Source organism: Nicotiana attenuata, chromosome 1, assembly GCF_001879085.1.
Source record: "Nicotiana attenuata strain UT chromosome 1, NIATTr2, whole genome shotgun sequence".
Taxonomy (NCBI): domain Eukaryota; kingdom Viridiplantae; phylum Streptophyta; class Magnoliopsida; order Solanales; family Solanaceae; genus Nicotiana; species Nicotiana attenuata.
Window position 1 is genome coordinate 110,509,991 of NC_031989.1, and position 26,795 is coordinate 110,536,785.

The 26,795-nt window shown below is 42.2% G+C and overlaps 1 protein-coding gene across 1 annotated transcript; it reads left to right on the plus strand.

Annotated features, from left to right (window-relative positions):
- On the plus strand, nucleotides 7,165-16,315 carry LOC109239594 (expansin-B15-like). Its single transcript, XM_019406181.1, has 8 exons — nucleotides 7,165-7,338; nucleotides 8,274-8,325; nucleotides 8,488-8,804; nucleotides 13,542-13,668; nucleotides 15,184-15,240; nucleotides 15,421-15,536; nucleotides 15,725-15,906; nucleotides 15,988-16,315. The coding sequence occupies exons 1-8, from the start codon at nucleotides 7,165-7,167 to the stop codon at nucleotides 16,313-16,315; spliced, it is 1,353 nt and encodes a 450-aa protein (XP_019261726.1).

The window sequence follows — 26,795 nt, forward strand, 5'->3', positions numbered from 1 at the left end:
TACATGAACACTGTTAGGAATTCATAACCCAAGGGGATGTTTTAAAGAATTCTCTCAATTATAAAACCATGTAAAAACATATTAGAAATAGTTAAAAATTCTATAAGATGTCAACCAAGATACTTTATAACAATAATTTCAACAAGGAAACAAACCTTCTTGTTGTGAAACCTTGAGCTATAAGTTTACCCATATTATTCACAACCTTACCAGTCATATCAGGATTTAGATATCCATGATTGCAGCTCCTTTGCTTGGTACTGAATTTCCATACTATTGATTCTTTCAGCTTTGCTCAACAAATTTTGCATTACTAGAATCCAGCATTCATCGTTTAATACTTCTTCATGACTGTCTAGTTCAACTAGTATAAATATGTCACTAGCAATTTATCGCAAGCTATCTACTGCAAATTCTCCATCCTTTAGTCATATCAATCACATAAGCTTTACCATCATGTGTAATAGTTCTATCATCATTTATAGAGAATGTATGAACTTTGAAGCATCTTTAAGCATGTGCCTTGACCAGCCATTATGCAAATTTCATATATCCCTTTTTATGGCTGGACTCAGAATTCCTGCAAAAAAGATTAATTTAGTTTTGGTACCCAAATCTTTTTGGGTCCTTCATGGTTAGTAGATTGAATAATTCGAGATGCATGTAACTGTTTTGGTCTCCAAATATATTTTGATCTAACATAACTTTTGGCATAATTACATTCAAATACTTTATGTCCAGAATTGCCACAATAATGACATGTAATATGAGAAGAAGAGTGTTTACTTGCCACTGCCTTATTAGTTGACTTGAAGCTTTCCTCAGTCAACTTGTTCAAAGTAGGACGTTTACCAGTAGATCCCTTTTCAATCGACTTATAGCTGTTAAGCGAAGGAGACGACTTTTATCAATCAAAGTAGTGGCTGTGGGATTTGTGCAAGCTGCTAATTTATTTGCGAAGCTTAAAATTTTCTTCTTGAAGTAAGTTGTTCTCCACCAGATATTCTTTAAGCTGAATATCCCACTCATTCTTTTCAATTCTCAACTTGTTGTATTCTTCAAGTTGGATCTCCCAATCTTTCTTCTCATGTGCCAACTTCTTATATTCTTCAAGTTGGATCTCCCAATTCTTCTTTTCCTTCCTCAACTTATGATATTCATTTAGAACTTTCTTAAAGTCATTGAGAACCAATTCCATATCATCCTGCAATTCATCACAGTTATCGCAATACGTAATAGGAGTGTGACATACCTTGTTAATTTCTCCCAATGCCATGAAACATTGATTCTCCATTCTTTCATGATTGTTTTCTTCTTCAGATTCATCCTCGTCGCTCCATGATTGATCACAATCTAGAATAGCATTAAAGTACACCTCGTCAGTTTCCCCTCTTTTCTTGAGACATATTTTTGTCATTTCTTCTTGATCATCCTCGTCGCTCCAAGTTGAGATTCTATGATTTTTCTTCTTGAGGCTAGGACATTTTAATTTTGTATGTCCTGGTTTACCACATTTGTAGCAGCATATGTTCTTTTGTTGTTGAACCTCATTCATCCGATTCTTTTGATGATTCTGGATGGATTGAGATTTTCTATTCTGCTTTTTTCTACTCTTCTTTTTTCCCGTCCTGGGCATCACGGCCAAGTCTTCTTGATCTTCACCATTTTTGGATTCTTCAAGAGTTGACGTGGATTCAATTTCCTTAACTCTGAAGCGTTCCCGTTGATATTTTCCAATCTGTCCCATATATCTTTAGCAGTCTCACAGGTGGATATTCTCTTATATTATTCTTCACTAATCACACAATTGAGAATGTTGATTGCTCTAGCATTCGTTTGCATAATATCCAACTGTTCTTTTGTGTAGTCAAATATGGATTCCCTTTTTACAAGCTTCTTTCCATCACTGTTGTTTGGAATAGGTCTTGGTCCATTCTGAATAACTAGCCAGGCTCGATAATCTACTGTTTGGACATACACCTTCATTCTTTCTTTCCAATGGCTATAGTATTGACTATTGAAGTACGGTGGCCTTCTTATTGAGTATCCCTCTTGAAGTACTATTTCAATAATTTGATGACCTGCCATGAATCTTTTCTCACTTGCTGTTAAGCAAAAAAATAAAGATGTGAGACTTGCTCTGATACCAATTGAAAGTACAAGAGGGGGGGTGAATTGTAGCCTTTTTAAATTTCTAGTCGACTACTCTTTAGACCTAGTCGACTTATGCGTAGACAGCCTGCACCGAACTGTTAGTTTTTTCGATTTAAACAAGTATTAATCATAATAAACAGTAAAGGAACATAATATAATACGAGAACGATAAAGTAAATGACACCAGGAATTTTATACTGGTTCGGAACAATTATGGTATCCCAATCAGTACTCTTGGGTTGCAAGAGTGTTATCTTTTAGAGCTCTTTATAAATTGAATTGAGTACAGCCTTTGTGATTTTCAGCGATCACCACCAATACTGAGAGGGTTGGTTTTCACTCGCTCACCAACAACGACCCTTTGGTTTTCACTTGCTCACCAAAGAAACGGATAATGACACAACCTCTAGGACACACTGCCTCTCCAATATTTTTATGTCTCTCTTCTCTATTTTGGGTACACATTAAATCTACTAAAGTAAATTACATGCTTGTTAAGAGTAGAGTAAAGAACTTGTAGTTGGATAGACAATTATATAGAAGGCTGCGTTCTTCTTCTTTCCCAGTCTCTCGTTCTTATTGTCTTCAATAGCTTCTGACCGTTGGGCTTGATTTTGCTGACCCCTTGATTTCGATAATATTCAATTAGAAGATTTCTCCTTTGATTGAGAGATACCACCGTAACTTCCTATTAATTCCTTTGCTCAATTCCATTTGCACCTTCAAACTAATTTGAAATCATTCCACCAATCACTGATCTATTGAAATCTATTCCTTATATCTTTTACCTATTGATTGATGATGTGTCTTGCTAATGGATTCAAATATATTTCCAATTTGCTGATATTCTGGATTCCATGCCTTAAGCTCCTTTGATTTCTTTCCTTGTGAAGTAGACAATATTATTGTATATCCATAAAATGAGAGCTTTCCATTTGAATTGTTGTCAACCATGCACCAGTGTATATTGAATTTTTCTTCCTTGAAAGAGCTTGGTGATTCTCTGCCTGCACATTCTTAAGTATGATCCCTGATTTACTCCTTCCAAGATATAGCTTGTAGTAAGTCATTCAACAGCTTCCTTTCCTTAGTATTGTAGCAAATCTAGCATTGTCATACCACACATGTAACAAGTATATCTCTTTCCTTCTACGTGATATATTTTTGTCAGAATAATTATTCTTCCACTTGAACTCTTCTTCCATATGTACAAATATCGGCTCTTATTTAGATAACCCAAGAGAATTTCAAGATCCTCTTCCTTTGACATTGGATTTTGAGTATTGTCTTCAATATGAAGATCCCAATAACCATTTATTATCTCCACAACTATAAAAATAATTTCCTTTCTTGATTTTGGGAAATAATCTCTTTCCATAATATAGATTGTAATACATCCATAATATATTTTTCTTTCCATAGAAAATATATTCTTCTTATATTGAAAATATTCCTTTCTTGATCTTGTAGTATCTTTTCCATATAGTATCTTGCACAAAATAATAGATCTTCTCCATGATTTTAGCAACCTTCCTTTCAAGATATTTAAGAACTTTCCTTCCATAATTTTCGTAGAGTCTTCTTCTGATATTGTAGTAAACCATTCAATATTTGAAATATGACTTTCAAATATTATTCCTTCCATGACGCTTGGAGATTGAATCTCTGAAAATAATCTTCCTCGATAAATTCATCACATGATATTCTCTTTCCCATATTTGTTTGGATCTTTACCGGCATATTCTTTCTTGAATAAACCTGTGCAAAAATAAGATTACCACAAGTAAATGTTCTTTGATTAATAATTATGTTGGTTTGTTATCACCAAAATTAATACGTGAAACCTTGAAACTAACACAACATCCAGAAAATACTCCAGCATAATATACTGGAACTCTAGTATATTATACTGGAACCAGCAAAGTATACCGGTCCAGCATAATATGCTGGAAGTTCAGACACAGGTGCACCGACCTCCAGTATATTATGCTGGACCGGTCTCTGTTGCAGCAAAATAATGGCTATTTTTCAATGACTTGGCAAACACTGGCCATTTTTAAATGACCAGTCTGAAAATTGGCTAGTCCGTGCTATTTTAACGTTTGAGTTTGAGTTAATGGGCCTCTAAAAGTCACTAGCTCCGTACTTTCTCTTTCTAATTTGTTCAACTTCTTTCATTTTTTAAGCTTTACATTCTTGCCACACTTCATACAATAAGATAAGAAATTCGGTAACTTTTGGTGGAAATGAGATAGTTGGAAACTTGTAATAAACTGTTCACTAGTTCGACTGGTTCGAGAATGATAAGATCCGGACTAATATTAGTAAGTTTTGTGCACAAAAATCGAAAGATTATTCTCAATTAAATCTGAAAATGTTAAAATTTTTGACTTACTATTTCAAACATATTGTTATTACTTTTTGTCCATAATCTATCATTGTACACATATTTTCTACTATTGGAGGAAAATTTGTTTCTGAAAATACGTTACTCATGAAGAGTTAGTACGTACATATGTGCGTCTACTTTTAAATTTGATTATCAAGTAAATAGCATGTTTTATACTTGTTTACCATGAAAATGGTAATAACAATTAAATTTGTTGATGAGACTCGAAAAATACGTCTATTTTATGGTAGTTGCTTAAGCGGATGATGCTATGTGTATGAAATTTAGAGACGAAATGCGAGCTAAAGATAGAGCTATAATCAAACCGATGAGCTAGCCAATTAGGGCTCGGGCTCGGGCTCGAGCTTCTAAGGGTAATCGGGGAAGGGCTAACAGTTGTAGGATAATCAACGAAGGCTTTTTATGGCCAATGATAAGCAATAAATGAAGAACAAGTATGAATGTAATAAATGAGGGCAATAATATCAAGAGAATATGTTAGAGAGAAAAGAGAATGTTCTTCTATATTTCGTGTTGAGTAATTGGAGCAACAGACCTCTACAAAATAACAAGGATCCCCTTTATATAGGAGGGGAGTCCCTACATAGTATAAACTGCATTAATTGTAAAGATGGGGGATGGGACAACTAAACATGACACCCTGATTCGGGTTCAGAGTAGACCGGCTAGACCCTGTCAGTATTAGCCGTGCGCATTGGGAACTCCCCATCTTCATCATAGTCGCAGTTTGCATCGTCCTGGGGTCGGGTGTTGACGACCCTCGAGGGAGGATATTCAACTGTGGCCTCGAGCCTTCGAGGTGACCTTCCGAAGTGCCTTAATGACAAGAAAACGGACCTTTTGATTTCGTCGTATACAGATAGTCCCCGCGTTTCTTAGAGAGGAACGATAAGAAACGAATTTGACCCCCGATTCTTTGGGCTTCCTATGATGGCGTCACACTGATGATGTCAACTTATGACGTAAGCCTTCGCGATAGCCGAAAGCGTCCCGTCATTTCGCTTTACCAAAATCATTAAAAGTGTTATGATTTTTCGCTCATCAGAGTTATAAAGCCGTCGCCATTCAGTTCCCAAGGACGCATTAACTGCGCCTACCGTTACGCCTTTCGAAAATAATATCAACGTCGGTTACGCTATCGTCCTTCCTATAAATGGGATCCTCCTGGGATTAACCTTTCATTCAAGTGCCTTCCCATATTTACCCTACCTTTTCCTCTTTCCACCCTTATACGCTGCCGTCCGCCATGCCCGAGGCCCGTGGCCTCGTGATTGTATGGCGGTGCTTCTGTCGGCCGTGCCAAGGCCTACCTCCGGGACTTCCCTCATTCAAGCGAGATTTTGCTATTTCGTTGTTGTTGCTGTTGTTGTTGTTGTTCCGAGATGATGAGACAGGGAGGCCGATCTCTTTTTTCTGTGGAATGTGTTTGGACTATACACCGCTGCTCACGAGGGTGATCGGACTATACTCCGCTGCTCACCCTCCTACCCCGGCCCGGTGCACTACACCCTTTTTTATTTCCTTGGGGTGTGGTGATACTATCTACTAACTGTTGTATCCCGTGCCGGGACAACGTCCCAAGAAGTGGCTTTGCAATAGTAATACTGGCGAAGTTCATACCAACCAGATTTTTCACCCAGCCACTTCTTCGCCCCTTTCGACTTCTCCTTTGTCACTTTGCTCTTCTCCATTGCTTTCCCCTTCTACATCTTCCCTTTTGAAGATGCCATTCTGGAGGGTCGAGACGAGACTCTCGAGGGGACGGCGCTTGGAAGATATTGTCTTTGAGGTCGTGCGCCCGAGGGGATGTTATCTGAAGACGCTGCTGCCGAGGTCGCACCTTGAGAGTAGGCTAAGCTCTTAGACTTTTGCTATGCTTACCCTTTTGCTTCCTTGTTTCCGTGTAAGGACCCCTTGCGGGCTTTTGTAATCATATGTAAGGACCCCTCGTGGGCTTTTGTAATTGGATGTTTATGAATACAAAGATGTTTCTACAATTTTGTATTTGACGCTTGGTGTGTTTCCTTTTATTTTTGTTTATGAAGATTTCGAATGTATGGCTCTACCGTCGGTGCCAATTTCGAGCCTGGATCGGGCCGATATGCCCGGGTCTTTGAACCCCTTACTTTGAGTCGAATAAATGCAACGCTTTGAGCCATAAAACCGTGAATTACCATTTAGGCTCCATGGAAATCTTTGAGGAGAAATTTGCTCGGAGGTCCGTGGACAAGGATTGCCTTCGAACTTTCGAGGGCAGTCCCTGGGTGGAGGTTCGCACAAATCCGGACCTCCTGGAAACTTGTTTTGAACTTAGGGTAGATAGCCTTAAGGCGCTCTAGATAGATCCTGGAGGAGGTTTGTCCGAGCTCTGACGGTACCTCGGGGCCAAGCCTATATGGGTGGAGCTCGAATGTTTATTTCCCTGGGGCCTGATTCCCTTTTGGAGAAAGTCCCCGAGGTCGGGCACCATCTCGAGACTTGTAACGATGTCATTGGTTTCCTAGAGCCCAATTCCTCTCTTTGATGGAGGTCCTCAAGGTCGGGTGCCACCTCGGGGTTGGCGACGATACCGTTAGTTTCTTGGAGCTATCTTCTTTTAGATGGAGATCCTCGAGGCCGGGTACCACCTCGGGATTGGCAACGATGGTGTTAGCTTCTTGGAGCTATCTTCTTTTAGATGGAGATCCTCGAGGTCGGGTACCACCTCGGGATTGGCGATGATGATGTCAGCTTCTTGGAGCTATCTTCTTTTAGATGGAGATCCTCAAGGTCAGGTACCACCTCGGGATTGGCGACGATGTTGTTCGCTTCTTGGAGCTATCTTCTTTTAGACGGAGATCCTCGAGGTCGGGTACTAGCTCGGGATTGGCGATGATGCCATTAGCTTCTTGGGCAGGCGGGTCGCTGTCGTTTCTTTCCATATATAGGGCCGCTTCCGCTCCTTTAGAGATCTCACCATTTTAGATAGTTATCCTCCCATTTCAGCGTTGAGCCCTTCATTACCTCAGCGCTGAAGCATTTGCACAGGTTTCTGCTTCACTTCTCTAGTCTCGCCATAGCCATGACTGCTACATCGGGGCCTGTTCGGCAGAGAGGGGAGTGTTCCGCTCCCGATGCTCAGGATCAAAGAGAGTTTACCTTGAAGATTATTTCTTCAATGGGAGAGGGGCACCTTGAGTTAGTGAGGAGAGACTGCAGACGGGGGGAGAGAGTAGTGTTACAGACACTTTCCCCGGATGAGGGCATCTCGGATCATGTTGATGGATTCCTGAATGTGTACACGTATCCTTTCACACTGGCCCCCCTCGATAGGGTTGTGCTCGACTTCTGTTTAAAGTATCGGGTTACCTTGGCGCAGATACATCCGTCGTTTTGGCGAGTAGTGTTGATGATGAGGTTCTTTGCGGAGAAAGCGGGGCTTGAATTTACGCTTAGTCATCTCATTAGGTTGTATCGGCCCTTTCACTACTGAGGTCTGCTAACCTTGCGGTGTCGGTCGACCATGCCATTTGTTGTTGACGATGAGGAAGATGGAGATCGGGAGTGGATGAGTCGGTTCGTCCGGGTCCGAACTGCTGACATTATCCCTGTGGAACTTATGCCATTCCTCGAGGAATAGAACTGTACACGTAAGTGGTACATCCCGTGCCTTCTCAGATTCGTTTATGGCGAAGGCTAGTTTTGTAACCGTGTTTTTTCTTTTCTGTAGCGGTTTCATGGGCGCCAGGCGAGGTTCCTGATGTACCTGGTTAGGTCCGGAAGTTGGTGACCCACTCGACCTGCGACGAGCGCAAGTGGCGAACTTTGTGCCGGGGCAGATGGGAGGCAAAACATCACGGTGTGTGTTTGTACTATTTTTTCCTTATCCTTCACTCATTTGGAGAGACATTTTCCCTTTCTGCGTATTAATCTTGCTGCCGTAGGTATCGGAGAGCCTTCTGAGGCGAGGTCGTGCTCCTCCGGAGAGGGGGAGGGGTTGCCAGCTCCCGGGCTAAAGAATGACAATAATAAGCGGGATATGCCTTCGCAGGGCGATGGCGCTCACAGTGAGGCAAAACGCAGCCGGGGCTTCGACACGGAAATTCCATTTGAGCCCGCCGCACCTGTAGTTCCTGATTCTGGAAAGGTGGTTTCTCCGAGCGACTGTGCCTCTACCAGAGTCGCTTCTTCCAGGGCTGAGGGGACTAGATTAACAGATTTTCCCTCGGCCTTCGAGGAAGTCCGTCGGCTTCACTTCGCAGTGAGTTTCGACATTGGCCTTTTGAATCCCGCGTCTTTCTTTCCTTATCGAGTTTTCTTTTGCAGGATTTTGACAGGCTTAGGTCCGAGCTGCTCCGTCATGGAGCCAGGCTCCGGAAAGCTCTGGATGAGGATAAATCCCTTAGGCTCCTTTGCGAGGAAAAGGAAGTCGTGCTGGCGCACTTGCGATATGAGGCATGCCGGAGCTCGAATTACGAGAGATACTTGATGGAGCAGGTAATTTTCCATCCCGGGTGCGTGTGCGTTCCGCCTTTTAGCTTCTGAGATCATTGATGCCCGGACAGGAGCAGCACTGAGCCAAACTAAGGCTGATCAGGAGATGGTGATTTATTTGAAGGACGCTACCGATGCTCAAGCCGAGTTGAGGAGGATCCTCGATCGCGAGGAGAGGATTAAAAAATATGCTTGTTGCAAGTCTCGAAGAAAGATTCTCGAGGAGATCTGCGCTAGGGGTTTTGTCCTCCAAGAAGAGTTGGCGCGAGCGAGGGCGGACGAGCGCGGTGCTCGGTTGCTTCTGTCTAGCACCGAGGAGAGTGAAGATGAGGCCGGTAGGCCGTAGCTCTCAGGGGTAGGGCATAGATTTTGCCATTTTGTATGTAGCATTTTCAGAGCATGTTTGTAGATGGAGAATGTGTTTTTTCGCACATGCGCATCAAAGAAAACCTTGTGGCTTTACTTCATCTGTACCCCTTTCTGTCTCGAATTTGGCCCGGTGAACTGGTCTCAGAGTTGGTGAGAATCTTTAGATTCGTGATATGGCCCTAGGGCTCATTAGGCTGGCCCGGGGGCTCTTACGCGCTCGGTCGAAGCGACCTTTTGTATAAGCTGGCATTTGAGCTCTTACGCTTTTGCTCAACTATTTTGGGTTTAGTTCCTAAGTCGGATTATGACTCGAGCCCATTTGACCCTCAAGCTTTTATGTTTGCGTGGGCTGGCGACAATGGCTCTTATGCCTTTGATCGAAGCGATCTTTTATGTGGGCTGGCGACTATGGCTCTTACGCCTTGCCCTTAGGCATATGTAGTTAATTGTTTTGGGTTCAGTCTCCGAGTCGGGTTTCGGCTCGAGCTCAATCGACCCTCAAGTTTTCCTCTCGTTAAGGACGTTTGGAGTAATATTTTTCTGGCCCGTCGTCGGTTCGGGAAGAACCTCGATTTTGAGTCGTTTCGTGGCGATGATCGAGCACCTCGGGAGGTTTGGCTCGGAGGCTGAGTATGTCGAAGCCAATGATGTGGAGCTGACATGGTCGAAGCTCTTTTGCCTATGTCGAGGGTAGCCTATTTAACCGGTTCTTTTCGAAGTAGATTTGAAGTAATGGCCTGTGATTTTGTAGCGACGGTCGGGCGTCCCCGAGTCGCGTTAGTCTGGCTAGTACAGCTGTATGACCGTAGTCATTTGTGCTTGGCCGGAGCCATTTTTGGTCCCGAGTGAAGTAGCTTAGGTGTCTATTTCGAGGGTATGCCTTTTTAGGGTTCTTACAAGTTCGATATATAGCCTAAACTTTGGGATCGAGTTTATGCCTGTAGTAAGGTCTTACAAATTTTTCATGCCTTTGAGGTCTTAAAGTTTTGGATACTTGGTACAAGTATTGTTCATGCCTTGCTTGAGGTCTTGCAGTTTTGGATACTTGGTACAAGTATTGTTCATGCCTTGCTTGAGGTCTTACAGATATTGTTGTTGCCTTATGTAGGTCTTACGAGACCGAGTCTGCCCGCTCGAGGTCTTATGGCCTCGGGTTTTTTAATGAATGGCGATTGGCGACAGTCCCCGAGTCATCGAGGGTACCTTGGCTCGGAAGTCGTCACTTGTAGATTTCGTATTGCCTCGTTGAGGGCTTACAATTTTGGAGATCCCGACACTTAGGTCGTGCGTTTTTGAGATTTTGACGCCAGCCTTGAGTATTCGGGGAACTTTCGGCCTTGGAGATGTTTCATGATTTTCATGTTGCCTCGTTGAGGGCTTATGAGTTTGGAGTCCTGACCCGGAGGTCGTTCAGGTGCTGAATTGTCGACGCTAGTCCCCGAATGCTCGGGACGTTTTGATGGAGGGATGGTTTTTGCGAAAATGCTAAGTTTCCTTTGGAGTATGAGATGCTTCGATAAAGGTATTCTTTGATTACTTGATACAAGTACATATGTCTCCGCCATCGGGGGCACGGCTATACGGACACGGCTCATTCGACCGTTTGGTCTGGTACATCATTTTCCTATTGAGGCCCCATTTGGCATTTTTTGGCTTTTCCGAGTGGATGATCTTCTGGGGGGATGTCCTCCAGTGTTCGAGGTTGATTGCAAGAGAATCCTCGAACATTTATTTGGATCTTCCTTAGGTAGCACATAGGCGTTGCCTCGTTAAAAACCTTGCCGGTAAAACCCTCTTCGGGACAAAAAACTCGGTCGAAGGAAAAGAGTGCAACGGATGCTTTAAAACCTTAAGGTCTTCGGGCTGGGTCAGCACTTTGACTGCTTTGATCGGGCGCCTGCATAAGGGTTAGTGCGAGAAAAATAAAAAAATAAAAAAAGGAGACGGTCGTACCTTAGTGTGGGATGTGCCGGCGATGTTCCGATGTCTGATACGTCCTTATAGCTTGTAATGAGGACATGGTATGGTCCTCTGTTATGTTTAATCGGGTCTAACCAAAGATGTATTTTGATTACCCTTTATCTCTTTCGTGAGTGGAGGTATTGGTACCGGTGCCACATCGTGCACCGCAAACATTTCCCTTGCCGCGTGCTGTTCCCCGTAGACGGTTTTGATCCCGTCCTTTGTTGGGAATTTCATCATTTGGTGGAGGGTGGATGGTACTGCTCTCATGCAGTGTATCCACAGTCGTTCGAACAAGGCGTTGTACCTCATGTCTCCTTCGATGACATGAAATTTGACATTTTGGGTCGTACCGGCCACGCTGACAGGGAGGGTGATTTCCCCTTTCGTCGTTTCACTCGCCATGTTGAATCTGTTGAGGACTCGAGTGGCGGGTACGATTTGGTCGAGCAGTCCGAGCTGCTCTATTACCCTCTACCTGATAATGTTGGTCGGGCTACCTGGGTCCACGACCACACGTTTTATTTGAATTGTATTTACGAGGAAAGAGATTACCAGTGCGTCATTGTGAGGCTGAGACAAGGTCTCAGTGTCTTCCTTGCTGAACGTGAGGACATCCTCGGGTATGTACCCCCGAGTTTGCTTTTCTCTAGTGATGGATATTTTTGTCTTTCTCATCACGGGTTCTTGCGGGGCATCAACGCCTCCTAAGATCATGTGAATGACATGTTGCGGCCCGCTCGTTGCATTCTTCTTGGCCGCCTCTCTTTCTCAGAACTGGTTTTTGGCTCGGCCACTTAGGAATTCCCGGAGATGACCCTTGTTGAGTAGTCTGGCTACTTCCTCTCGGAGCTGGTGGCAATCCTCGATCCTGTGACCATGTGTGTTGTGGAATTCGCACACCAGGTTGTGGTTCCTTTGCGAAGGATCTGATTACATAGGTCTGGGTCAGTTGACATCTTTGATTTTGCTAATGGCGAAGACAATATCCGATATATCGACGTTGAAGTTGTATTCTGACAGGTGAGGTGCCTCTGCTGGTCCTGCATTCCTGTCGAATCCGGCTCGGTTGATGAGTCCCCGAGGATTCTGTCCTCGATCTATCCTTCGATCGTTTCGAGGTGGGTTACGCCTTGGGGCGTTCCTTCGATCTTTGGGGTACGGCTGATATCTTTCTTTCTTTTGCTTTGGCTCCTTTTCCAAGATCCTGCTTGGGTATACCGAGCCGGAGGGGGCCCTCAGCTGATCGTCCTCGACCCTAATTTTTGACTGGTATCGGTTATGAACGTCCGACACAGTCACGGCATTATATTCGACCAGGTTCTCTTTCAGCTGCTTCGAAGCTACCGAGCTTCGCTCATTCAGACCTTGAGAAAAGGCCTGTACCGCCCAGTCGTCGGAGACCGGTGGTAGTTCCATTCTTTCCATTTGAAAGCGGGCCACAAATTGCCACAGCATTTTGTTCTCCCTCTGTTTGATTTTGAAGACGTCAGATTTCCTGGTGGCCACCTTGATGGCCCCGGCATGCGCCTTTATAAAGGAATCTGCCAACATGGAAAACGAGTCTATAGAGTTCGGGGCCAAGTTATGATACCACATCATCGCCCCTTTAGAAAGTTTTTCTCCAAATTTTTTCAGCAGGACGGATTGTTGCCCTTTACTGCACAGGTGTACGCGGTAACGCATTCATTGGGGTCCGAGGTACTATTGTATTTCGGAAGCTCCGGCATTCTGAACTTCTTAGGAATGGGTTTCGGGGCCGCTTCCTGTGGGAACGGCTTCTACAGCAATTTTTTCGAGTCCACACCCTTCAAAATCGGGGGCGCTCTTGGAATTTGTTCGACCCTTGAGTTGTAAGTCTCGACCTTCTTATCGTTGGCTTCTATCATTTTTTTGCCCGACTCGATCCTTCTGGTGAGGTCTTCGAGCATCTTTACGATGGCAGGATCGGCTATCGACCCATTATTGCTTGACCTCTCTGGTACCTGTTCGGCCAGGGGAGCTGTCCCCGGTGCTACCGTGCTAGGAGTCTTCTGGTGACTTTGCAGCTGAGTAATAGCCAGCTGTAGTGCCTGCAACATTTCAAAAATAGCATGAACGCTAACTTCCCATTCTTCCCGAGCTGGGGTTTTTTGGGCTTCCTGTTGGTTGCCTTGGTGTATGCTCCTGTTAGTGTGGGAGCTTATTTCAACGTGTCGAGCGTCGCATGAGAATCCGTCCGCCGGAATCGGTCCTGGCACGTTCTCAAGATTTTGCGGCGGCTTACCAGCACCTGGAACGGCCACACCATTTTCTCTGTGGTTCTCAATATTATTGTTTACTGAATTAGACATTTTTACCTGCAACCGAAGATCTTGGACAAGAAAAAGTGTGAAAAGATAACTTGCTTTATAAGATGAAACCAGCAAAAAAGTAATCACTATTATTTTTAGCCCCACGGTGGGCGCCAAACTGTTTACCGTGAAAATGGTAATAACAATTAAATTTATTGATGGGACTCTAAAAATACGTGATCTATTTTTATGCTAGTTGCTTAAGCGGATGATGCTATGTGTATGAAATTTAGAGACAAAATGCGAGATAAAGATAAAGTTATAATCAAACCGATGAGCTAGCCAATCGGGACCTCGGGTAGACCGATACGAAGTCTCGAGGTCGATTTTAGGGCTCGGGCTCGGGCTTGAGCTACTAAGGGTAATCGGGGAAGGGCTAACAGTTGTAGGATAATCAACGAAGGCTTTTTATGACCAATGATAAGCAATAAATGAAGAACAAGTATGAATGTAATAAATGAGGGCAACAATATCAAGAGAATATGTTAGAGTGAAAAGAGAATGTTCTTCTATATTTCGTGTGGAGTAATTTGAGCAACAGACCTCTACAAAATAATAAGGATCCCCTTTATATAGGAGGGGAGTCGCTACATAGTACAAAATGCATTAATTGTAAAGATGGGGGATGAGACAACTAGACATGACACCCTGATTCGGGTTCAGAGTAGACCGGCTAGGCCCTGTCAGTCTTAGCCGTGTGCATTGGGAACTCCCCATCTTCATCATAGTCGCGGTTTGCATCGTCTTGGGGTCGGGTGTTGACGACCCTCGAGGGAGGATATTCAGCTGTGGCCTCGAGCCTTCGAGGTGACCTTCCGAAGTACCTTAATGACAGGAAAACGGACCCTCCGATTTCGCCGTATACAATAATTTTATTGACTTGCTAAATTTACTGAATATTATAATAGTTCGAAGAGTATCTCAAATCATAGCACTCTGAAAATAATTTTCAAGATCTTTTAACAGAATAGACAAAAATATATTAAAGAATATTGGCAAGTGAACGAGATAATTTCATGTGAAATAGTAAGTAGTTATCGTCCCTTAATGAACCTAGGGGTGATTTTGGTAAATTAGCAAGATCTTCTTTGCGTAACATAATTTGTTCAATGATCAGCTCTTAACTTATTATAAATGTATCAAGACTTATATGTACTTCTTTGGTAATTTGTTTCAATATATTGCCATTATGGTAAGTAAAACTACAGTATAACATGGAGAATCATTAATATCTTTTAGATATCAAATATTCCTTAACATTTGGTAAGGGTTATATTTTCTCCACTATAAAAGGAGCAACCATAACATAGAGTTTCTCCAAGCAATTAGAAAAAAAATTAAGGACAATAAACTCCTGTTCTATCTAGTAAATCAAGCATATTATGGCTTTTAATCTCCATCTCATCATCACTTTTTTAGCTCTATGTTTGTTTCAACAATATTGCACTTGCACACATGTTAAATCATTCAATGCATCTTTAGCTGGTTTTCAACCAGCTGTAGCAACATTTTATGGTGCTCCAAATGGAGCAGGAAGTGGTAATTAATGATGTTATACTCTATGTAAAACTTTTTTTATTAATTTGCATACAGCATTTATTTTCATTAATTTATTTATATTAGAGAGGTACATACTTAATTAAAGATCTTTTTAATTGTTTCTATGAGCGCTGTTATTAATTGGACCATACAATTAATTTTCCTTTTTGTTAATGCAAGATGGAGGAGCTTGTGGATACACAAACGCTGTATCACAAGCCCCTTATAATTCCTTTGTATCTGCTGGAAATGCTCCTCTCTTCAGGAAAGGCTTAGGCTGCGGAGCTTGCTACCAGGTCCATATTAATTCTTGCCCATAATTTAGTTTTTCGTCACTTCCAGTAACATGTTATAACATATTAAAATGCACTAACTAATAGTGTAAAAATTAATTTGCACTGTCAGTATATATGAGCGAAATCCTCTGATAAATTGATCTAAGGTCTAAGACTTTGTGAATGACTTATACCTCTTGAAATTATAGGTGCAATGTAATCTAGGCCCTTGCTCAGGAAATCCAGTGACTGTAACCATTACAGATGAATGCCCTGGGTGTTCAGGTGCTATTCATTTTGATCTAAGTGGAACTGCCATGGGAGCTATGGCCAAGCCAGGACAAGCTGACGCATTACGTAATATGGGAAATATCGCAATCTCTTACCAAAGGTACATACTTTTCTGAATAAAATTATATATACTGATAGCACAAAAAAATATTTGTTCTACCGGTTGTACTTGTTATTGTAGGGTACCGTGCCAATACAAGAACACAAATGTAGCGTTCAAGGTGGATCCGGGATCTAATGCTAACTTCTTATCAGTAAATGTTGAGTTTGAAAATGGAGATGGAGATCTTAATTTAGTGGAGCTTGTGCCAGGAAGATCTACACAGTCGATAACTATGAATCATGTGTCTGGGGCAACATGGAGTACTAATATTAACCCTTCAGCACAGCCTGCTCCATATTCTATTAGGCTCACGACTGAGTTCAATAAGAAACTTACTGCTCCCAATGTCATTCCTGTTGGCTGGAAACCTGGACAAACCTACAATTCCAATGTCAATTTTTTATAGTATTCTTCAGCATAAACACAAAAATAATGAATAAAATCAGTGTCACAAAAGTGACTTTGAAATGTTCTCCTTTTAGGAATTTAATAAAATTATTTATCTTTCAAATATTATTATTCAAAAATCTTTTTCTTCGTTGTTGTCCTCTTACTGTATGATCCTCACAAGCAATGGATAAAGAAAGGGGGAAGTACACGAACAATCGTTCTTAGGTCTGCTATTTCAGGATTAGCCATTACTTATTTTGTCCTGAAATTTTGAAATTTTAAACTAAAAATCATAACTTTAGGACAATTCAGTATATTTATTGATAAGTTATATGCATTTGTAATTTGATGATTTAACAAACTTCATATGAGAACCAGATAGGGAAAGGTTCTTGTCACGACCCAAAATCCACTAAGGATCGTGATGGCGCTGGACACTGTTGTCAGGCAAGCCAACCATAAATACTTAATTAAATTCTCATTTAAATAATTGTGAAAACTCTGATTTTCCTTCAATTTTTCTAGTAAAAGATACTCATTTCAAATTAAATATAATGTCAAGAAGTCAATACAAAAATACCCCATAATCATCCCAGAACCCGGTGTCACAAAGTGCACGAGCATTTGCTACGGAATAAAATAAAATACAGTAACTGTCCGGAATACAAAGTGGACAGAAGTGAAAATACAGCACAATACTCTGAAGGAGACTCTGCTGGCTGCCGGTCGTCTCGATAAATGCAGCTCACCTAAGTCTCCGTACCAACCATGCCGCTATGCCACTAAGCCGCTAGCCACGCATGAACCTGTGCAACAAAAATGCACAGCAAGTGTAGTATGAGTACGAAATCAACGTGTACTCAGTAAGTATCCCGCCTAATCTCGAAGAAGTAGAGACGAGAGGTCGACTTCGACACTTACTAGTGGTTCAATGATGATACATCAATAATATAACAAGACGAGGCTTTATATAAACACGAATGTAATTCAATAGAGTGACGCAAGTAAACAATTCTTTCTTTTATATGAAAATTTCTAATTTCCTTTTTTTTCTTTCATCATTTATACACATATTCTCAAGATGGGAAGAAGCAATATCAACTTCAGTAAATTACAAGGCAAGCAATACAAGCATGTGCAAATCATGCCGAGGACGTACGGCCCGATCCAACAATATTTAAATTGTGCATTGCCAGAGGGTCGAATGGCGCGAACCATAGATGCATCTATCACCCCGCTCGAGAATCATACATGTGACGCGGTCAAACTTAAATAAACATTCCAAACGGTCAATCAAGAAACCATCAGGGAATCAATCATCCAATAAAAGGAAAACTTTTTTTTAAAAGTCAAGAAACGAATGTCTAGTTTTTATAAATTCTTTTATACATTTCAGTATGTTTCAAGCATTCAATTTGACAACAAGATTTCAAATATTACAAGTAAACATGCTTTTGGGTCCTAGACTACCCGGACATAAGCATAATAGTAGCTACGCACGGACTCTCGTCACCTCGTGCGTACATAGCCCCCACAAATAGGAGCACATATTCAATTAATTCACCTATGGGGACAATTCCCTCTTACAAGGTTAGAAAGGAGACTCACCTCGCTCCGAAGCCTATATCCCAATTCAAGAATGCGCTCAAACCTCCAAATTGGAGCTGAACGATCTAAAACTATTCAAATGGGGTAAGAACTAGTCAATACATGCTCAAAAGTTCATATCCTAATTATTAAACCAATTTTTCAACCCTAAATGCAAGGTTCCTAAAATTCATCCCCGGGCCCACATGCCCGGATTCCGGAAATTTTTGAAGAAAGTTGCTACCCATAACCTAAGGATCAAGAATATATGATTTTTACTCCATTCCCTAACAAATTTCGTGGGTAAATCTTATTGTTATCAATCTCTAGGTTTTTCATCTAAAACCCTTGATTTTCCCTAATTTTCACATGTTAATCTGCCCATAATTTATGTATTTAACTCATGTTATGTAGAAATTACTTACCTCAAAGTGCTAGGTTGAAAACCCTCTTCCAAAAGCTCCAAAATCGCCCAAGAGATGAAAGGAAATGAGCTAAATGGTCTAAGTCTCGAAATTAATAGCTGTGCACATGCCTCAGATGTCGCATTTGCGACACCTGGTTCGCAATTGCGACGGTCGCAATTGCGACGGTCGCAAATGCGACAAAACCATCGTAATTGCGAAGATGGGCCTCCCCTGCCAAGGTCACAAATGCGACCAATATATCGCAAATGCGAACCCTGAGTTCCCACTGCCTATCACGACCCGGATTTTCCACCCTCGGGAGTCGTGGTGGCGCCTACTCGTAGAAGCTAGGCAAGCTACGATCTTAGAAATCATTAACTCTTTTTGTTTTTAATTCTTTTTTTACCAATTAAATTAACAGGAAATAAATAATTAAATAACAGCGGAATAAGAAATTTAGCGGAAGTCTTAAATAAAATATAAAACCAAAATATCCTGAAGACCAACACATGCCTCTATCCAGAACCTGGTGTCACACATCCACGGACTGTCTAGGATTACTACAAATAAGTGTTTGAAAGAAAAGAACATAGTCTGTCTCGAGTACAAATGACAACAGAACATAAAACTGATAGAAGAGACGCCGGGCCTGCGAACGCAAGCAGGTCTACCTCGGAGTCTTGGACTGAAGGATAGCTCCCAATCTACTGCTGATGACCAAATGCTACTCCGGGGCCTGGATCTGTGCAAAAGAGCACAGAGTGTAGTATCAGCACAACCGACCCCATGTGTTGGTAAGTGCCTAGCCTAACCTCGGCGAAGTAGTGACGAGGCTAGGACCAGACTACCAAATAAACCTGTGCAGTTATATAATGTACAACGGAAAGTAAAGCAGGAATAAACAAGTAAGGATGGGAGGGGGAAACACGTTGCGGGGAGATAACAGTTCCGAATAAAGCATCAAGTAAGGAAAGGAACAACATAACTACCATGTCAACAAGAAGCAGAAATCAAATAAGTGCACGGCATCACCCTTCGTGCTTTTACTCTCGTCCTCACCAAGCAATAACATTATGAAAACGTGCACGGCATCACCCTTCGTGCTTTTACTCTCTTTCCTCACCAAAGCAATTAGAATAATAAAATGTGCACGGCATCACCCTTCGTGCTTTACACTCTTTCCTCACAATAGCAAACAATGCACGACATCACCCTTCGTGCTTTAACACTCTTCCTCACCCAAACAACAATCACAAACAAGGNATATATATATACGCGGAAGATAGACAGCAGATAAACAAGATAAAACTGGGGAGGGGATCATGCTTCGGGGACAACAGGTAATGCAAAATTTCAAGAGAATAATAAGGAAAATCAACAATTTAACTCTAACACGGATAAGGAGAATAAAGACGGATTTCACTGTCAGTACACATCTCGTTGCAGGCGTGCAACCCGAACCCATTTCTCAAAACTCGTGGTAGGCGTACCACCCGCTCCCATTTCATCAAATCTCGTGGTAGGCGTACCACCCGCTCCCATTTCATAATAACTTGTGGTAGGCGTACCACCCTCTCCCATTTCATTATAACTTGTGGTAGGCGTACCACCCGCTCCCATTTCATTATAACTTGTGGTAGGCGTACCACCCGCTCCCATTTTATTATAACTTGTGGTAGGCGTACCACCCGCTCCCATTTCAGTATAATCCAACACAATATCACAATAAATCCCGGCAGGGAACAAAAACAACATAGAAATTTCCCAAGCATAACCAATCCTAGCTCGACTCCTACTCAGTCCAATTAATATCAATGCTCAAGCATAAATAAAGTCCACGAGAATAAACTAATTCTTCACGAAATTTCAAGAATCATCAACTAAGGCATCCGAAATGTCATTTAAGAACACAAGAACTATCAATTTAGACTCACGGTCATGCTTGACACCAACGCATAGATACTCGTCACCATGCCTATACGTCGTACTCATCAAGAAACAAATAGCAAATATGACTCAACTCCTAATCCCTCAAGCTAGGTTTAGACCGGACACTTACCTCGATGCCTTGAACACAACTCAAGCCTCAATTATAGCTTTACCCCTTGATTCCACCACCAACTCGCTCGTATCTAATCACAAATTACTTAATTAGATCAATAAGTGCTAAATGAATCAACCCCAATGCATGAAAATTAGTTTTCCAAAGTTTTACCCAAAAAGTCAAAAATCGCCCCCGGGCCCATGTGGTCAAAACCCGAGGTTCGAACCAAAACCCGATTACCCATTCCCCCACGAACTCAAATATATAATTTGTTTTGAAATCGGACCTCAAATTGAGGTCCAAACCCCCAATTTTTGAAAAACCTAGGTTCTACCCAAAACACCCAATTTCCCCCATGAAAATCTTTGATTTTTGGTTGAAATCATGTTAAAAGATGTTAATGATTGAAAGAAATGAGTAAAAACTAACTTACAATTGATTTGGAAGAAGACTTGTTCTTGGAAAATCGCCTAAGTGTGTTTGGGTTTGAGAAAATATGAAAAATGGGGTTCAAAATCGTTTAAGTGTAAAATTGCAGGTCTCTGATATGGGAAATGCGAACATGGGTTCGCAATTGCGAACCCCGACCTCTGCAGATATGGGAATTGCAAAGCTTAGTTCGCATTTGCGAACACTTCAAAAATTCGGGACTTTCGCATTTGCGATCAAAAGGTTCGCATTTGCGACTGGACCTACTTCACATTTGCGGACAACTTGATCGCATTTGCGATCAGGCCTGCACAGTCCCTTTCTCGCATTTGCGATGCAAGGCTCGCATTTGCGAGACTGGCTTCGCAAATGCGAAGCCTGCAGATCAGAAATACCAGCAACTTTTCAAAGTCCAAAAATGCATCCGTGGCCTATCCAAATCTCACCCGAGCCCTCGGGGCTCCAAACCACATATACACACAACCTCAAGAACATCCTACGGACTTATTCGTGCGATCAAATCGCCAAACTAACATCATAAACATTGAATTAAACCTCAAAATCCAAGAATTCTTTCAAACTTCATAAAACATCCAATTTTCCAATTTAGGTCCGAATCACGTCAAACGAAGTCCGTTTTCAACCAAATTTCACAGAAATGACTTAAACCATATATAAGACCTGTACCGGGCGCCGGAACCAAAATACGGGCCCGATACCAACACGTTCTAATCAATTTTCATTTAAAATTTCCTTAAACAATTTCAGAAAACAATTTTACAAAAAAAATCATTTCTTGGGACCTCGGAATTCGATTCCGGGCATACGCCCAAGTCCCATATTTTCCTACGAACCCTCCGGGACAGTCAGATCACGGGTCCGTTTACCTAAAAAATTGACCAAGGTCAAATTTATTCATTTTGACATTAAAACTAGCATTTTTCACAGAATTTCATATTTAAGATTTTCGGCTACGTGCCCGGACTGCGCACGCAAATTGAGGCGACTCTGAATGAGGTTTTCAAGGCCTCGGATTCATAGAATTTAATTTAAAACAAGGGATGACCGTTTGGGTCATCACACTGCCTAGGTCGCAAATGCGATCAAGAGCTCACAAATGCGAACCCTGTTGAGTTCGCAAATGCGACCAAATTATTGCAAATGCGAACTCTGCCTCAAGCCAGGCTCTTTCGCAAATGCGAAACCTCACTCGCAAATGCGAACTATTTCTCGCATTTGCGAGACCTGCAACTGCTGCCAAAAATACCAGAAAATTTGGTGTGTTCAAACTCCTCCCGCACGTCCGAAACTCACCCGAGGCCCCCGGGACTCCGTCCAATCACACCACTCAGTCCCATAACATAACACGGACCTTCTCTAACTCTCAAATCACATTAAACAACGCTAAAGCCCTAAATCGCACTCCAATTCAAGATTGTTGAACTTTAAAATTCAAACTTCTACTTTCGATGCCAAAACCTATCAAATCACGTCCGATTGACCTCAAATTTTGCACAAAAGTCATATTTGACATTACGGACCTACTCCAACATCCGATATCAAAAAGTCAACTCTCGGTCAAACTTCCCAAAAACCTTCAAATTTCTATCTTTAGCCAAATGACCCACGGACCTCTAAATTCACTTTCGATCGCGCTCCCAACACCAGAATCACCATGCGGAGCTATTCCCGAACATGGAATCCCAAATGGACATCGATAACACTGAAATGCACTTCAACCCAAACTTATGAAATCCTTCCAAAAATGCTAACTTCCACAATAGGCGCCGAAACATTCCCGGGTCTTCCAAAACCTAGTCCGGACATATGCCCAAGTCCAAAATCATCATACAAACCTGCTAGAACCTTCGAATCCCAATTCCGAGGTCGTTTACTCAGAAATCCAATCTTTGTCAATTCTTTCAACTTAAAGCTTCCGAAATGAGAATTCTCTCTCCAAATCAACTCCGAACTTCCCGGAATTCAATTCCGACCATGCGTACAAGTCATAATACCTAAAGTGAAGCTACTCAGGGCTTCAAACCGCTAAATGACACGCTTGAGCTCAAAACGACCAGTCGGGTCGTTACATTCTCTCCCGCTTAAACATACGTTCGTCCTCGAACGTCCTGAGAACTGCACCGGAGTTGTCCGAAATCACTATTTAACACCTTGAGCACCTACCTGTGCTACCACAACTCAGTTGAGCACATTAACTTGATCGAATCTGAAGATATTCTCTTTTATTCAAACAAATAAGCTTAGAACCCAATTCCAACGTTCGGAATTCTCCGTCAGGCCTGCTTCCAATATATGAACACCGTATCAATCACTTCACGAGGTACCAGAACATGACTGCATACATTTGCTGAATTCACACTACGCACCACGTCATTCACAGGACCATAATAACATTCTCTGATCATAATAGCCGACTTCCCCGAATCTGATGCTCACAATGCACCTCATGATACATTTATGTCTTGTTCCAACCCTTACAATACTGCCACGACGGAGGGGACGCGTAGAAATTCTTAACCAACTGCCAGGTCAACAATTCATTGAGGCTACACTCCTAACAAGAACATTACCTCATTCTGAACCCAAATAATGATCTTTGCTCTTTAATATACTTTATACAATCCTATTGCACTGATCCTAGATCCAATAACCTTGTCTCACCCAGTATGAACTGCTCAGGCAACAAGCCACCCCAGACATGACCAAAAGTCTCCTATGATGCCACAATGTGCCAATAGGCTACCAACTCGATCGCGATACATAAGAAAGACGAGTTCTGGGAGGGACTACTCTACTCGCGCAGCTAATATGAACTTTCCCCAGAAAATGGAAACTAAACACACAGAATAGAATATAAGGGACTGTAATCATCATCACACTGTTGCGGCGTGCAACCCGGTCCAAACAACATGACCATGGCGGCGTGCCACCCGACCCACACATAAAATTCACATAAGGAGATACACATCGAGCTAAATTGCTCATTACAACACAATACCGACTATCGGTCACAAGCACGCTAAGTGCATAATACCATCCCTGAGGGGACATATAGTGCCATAAGCTAACAAACTCAAGCACAACTGAGGTGCGATATATGTTCTGAAACTAAAGAGCCATCCTGCTCACATAACACCATCACTACGTGGAACTTCAACACATAAGCAATTTACCAAGCCGTTTCATAACTCACACGCCACAATATAGCATTACATGAAATAGCCGACGACGAATTAACATCCAACGTCCGAATACTCCTCCATAAGGAGAGCTATGCTGAAATGAACACATTCGGCCCGATATAGAGCCTATATTCATATTTAAATCCGTCCACAGACCTCAAGCCGATTCTGATCGTACCGAACTAGGCCAGTAATCTTTTCTGGGTCCATGATAACCCCTTTTTCCCATATCTCACAAGAACAATCATCATAACCAAAGTAATCCTCCACAGTCCACAATCCAATAAATCGAGTGCCCTCCAGGCACAAATTCTCAAATTAACCGTATCACCACAATCTTCATACTTGGTTTCATTCTCGAATCAATCAAGTGACTACATGCCCCACTTATACAATTTTACCGTGGGACACGCTTCCACGATCTTCCGTAACAGATAACAAGTCTGCACATCCATACTATCGGCCGCACTAACGCTGAAAAGCGATCAAGAATCCACAACCAGGATGCAAAGCCTCTTTCACAAAACACCGATCCCAGGTGACATTGAAGACAATGCCAGCTTACTCTAAATATTCAAATCCCTTTCATGCTCATCCGAGCTTGTGGAATCCTTGTCAACACCAAACTGCAACCTTGATCCTCACTTTCAAATTTCATACCGCTCACTACACCTAACATGCCAACATGCGATAGTACAAGAATTCCATCACAACTCCTGAACCACTAACATGGAAAACACTTCCTCATATGGAAGCTTTTTATTTAACTCGTTCCGAGAGAACCATGGCAACACACGAGTTAGTTCTCACAACCGTAGAAGATGCAATTCTTCAAGTAGTGGCCTAAACCACCATAGCCCTTTTCCGGGATCCGTCTACACATAGCAGGCCATAATACCATAATACTTCCGAATAAATTCGATTACGACGGCCGAAAAGCCTCACACGTACCATCAAAAATCGCTTGCATAACTTAATCACGCTGAAGGAACTGATCACTGCCATCATCATGCCAATTCAACCATTGCTAACCAATCCAACCTCTTCCAATTTATCCTTAATTGGGTTAGAATAATAATGATTTCATTCAACACATAATGCACTCAACCGGAGTGGTCTTGTAACACGAGACCATGTTGTCTTAAATCCCACGAACCATCTCATACCTTCCTTGTGCGCATATCCGTATCTCGACTAGTACATCAATTCTGAAAATTCCTCTACGAATCCGAAGTCTTCTTCTCCTTTTCCTCCCAATGCTACCCTGCAAGTGAAAACATCATAGAACATTATGAGCCTCTTAACATAAGCTACTTCACAAGCCCGATTCTTAAACACACTGCGGGCTTGAATCCTTAGGTACCACATTTTTTTTTAAACCTTTGAATTCACTAGGACCATTATTAAGAGTCACCCACTCTGACATGGTCCCGAATATAATCAACTGCAAGGCTCCGCTAGCCCATGACCACCCTCTAAAAGAAGCCCCCAACTGAATCCCCTTTCTTGCAACTCACTTCTACGCAAAGCATAATTTCTGAGTCTTCCCAAAGCTCGAACATGAATCGATGATGCCAATTATAGAACACATTCTTCAATTCCTTTGCTCAAATTACTACTGATGTTCTCCTTTTTAGCCGAAATAACTTACCAAGACACCGATAATCCGAAACCTCACAAGAAGATAATCATACAACCCAATCGTAGGCGGTGAGACTCTCCCACTTAGCTTGAAGCCACCGTTACGCAACTCTGGAATCCTACAAGATTCTTTCTTCATTGTTGACATGATCTAGCACAACCAACCCGCCAAGATCCTCGAAATCTTTCTGTGAACCATTTATGAACACTCTGAATCATTAACCACATTCACATGTCCGGCCTCCTTACCAGATAGCCAGTAGGATTCCTCGCAAAAGCTTCGCCAACCACGCGACCGCTGATCTGCTCACAGGAGATAACCCACCTGTGGAGATTACACACCGACATCTTCCAACGCTGCTGCACGAGTTACAATCACTACGACATCAATAACCCATCATGAGCCCGTGCTCATCCACCAGCTGCATAAGTCCATCCACTCCTCGTGGACTTTAACTAAATGTGCACCAATACCTTCCAATTCAAAGTTATGTTGTATCCTTCTTCATATCAAGCAGCTCTTTTCCGTCATATCAAGTCTCCCGCCGTCGTGCTAGCCAATATTTCAAATTAAGCTCGTAGACCCAATCACCGTCCACTAAAAATTCCCAAATCACTCCAAACTTTTCTCAACGGTGAAATTATCCTGCCACCGAATCCACGTGCTACTCTGCCACTCTCCCACTTTGGCCAAACCCTCTTCTTTAAGCAACTATTTGACTTCCGCTTCTTACACTTGGCCTTCTAGAAATTTAACCACCGCCTACCGCCTGACACTTTCCACATGTTCTTCATCATCCTTCGCCGCTGAGCTGATGCCTTAGATAAAAATCTAACTCAGTAGTTCTTGAACCAATAGACCGCTACTAACTTTAAACCTCTCCGGAGATAATCTCTTCTCGAGCCATTGATATTATAAACATCGATTCAATCCTGAACCACCGCACCCTGCGATCTCTGACAGTCGCTTCTCCATTGCTATCTCACAATACCCTGCCCCAAAGGCGAATTGTAGAAGATCATAACACCGGCAACTTAGCACATTTCAATAAGGTAAAAAACACCTCATCACAGATGAGAATTCCACCACGCTCGCAAATACCAAGTCTCGTTACTCCATCAATCCCAAATCAGAACATTCTTAGCCCGATTGCCTTCCCTCCGCCGGGAATAAAATACCAAATC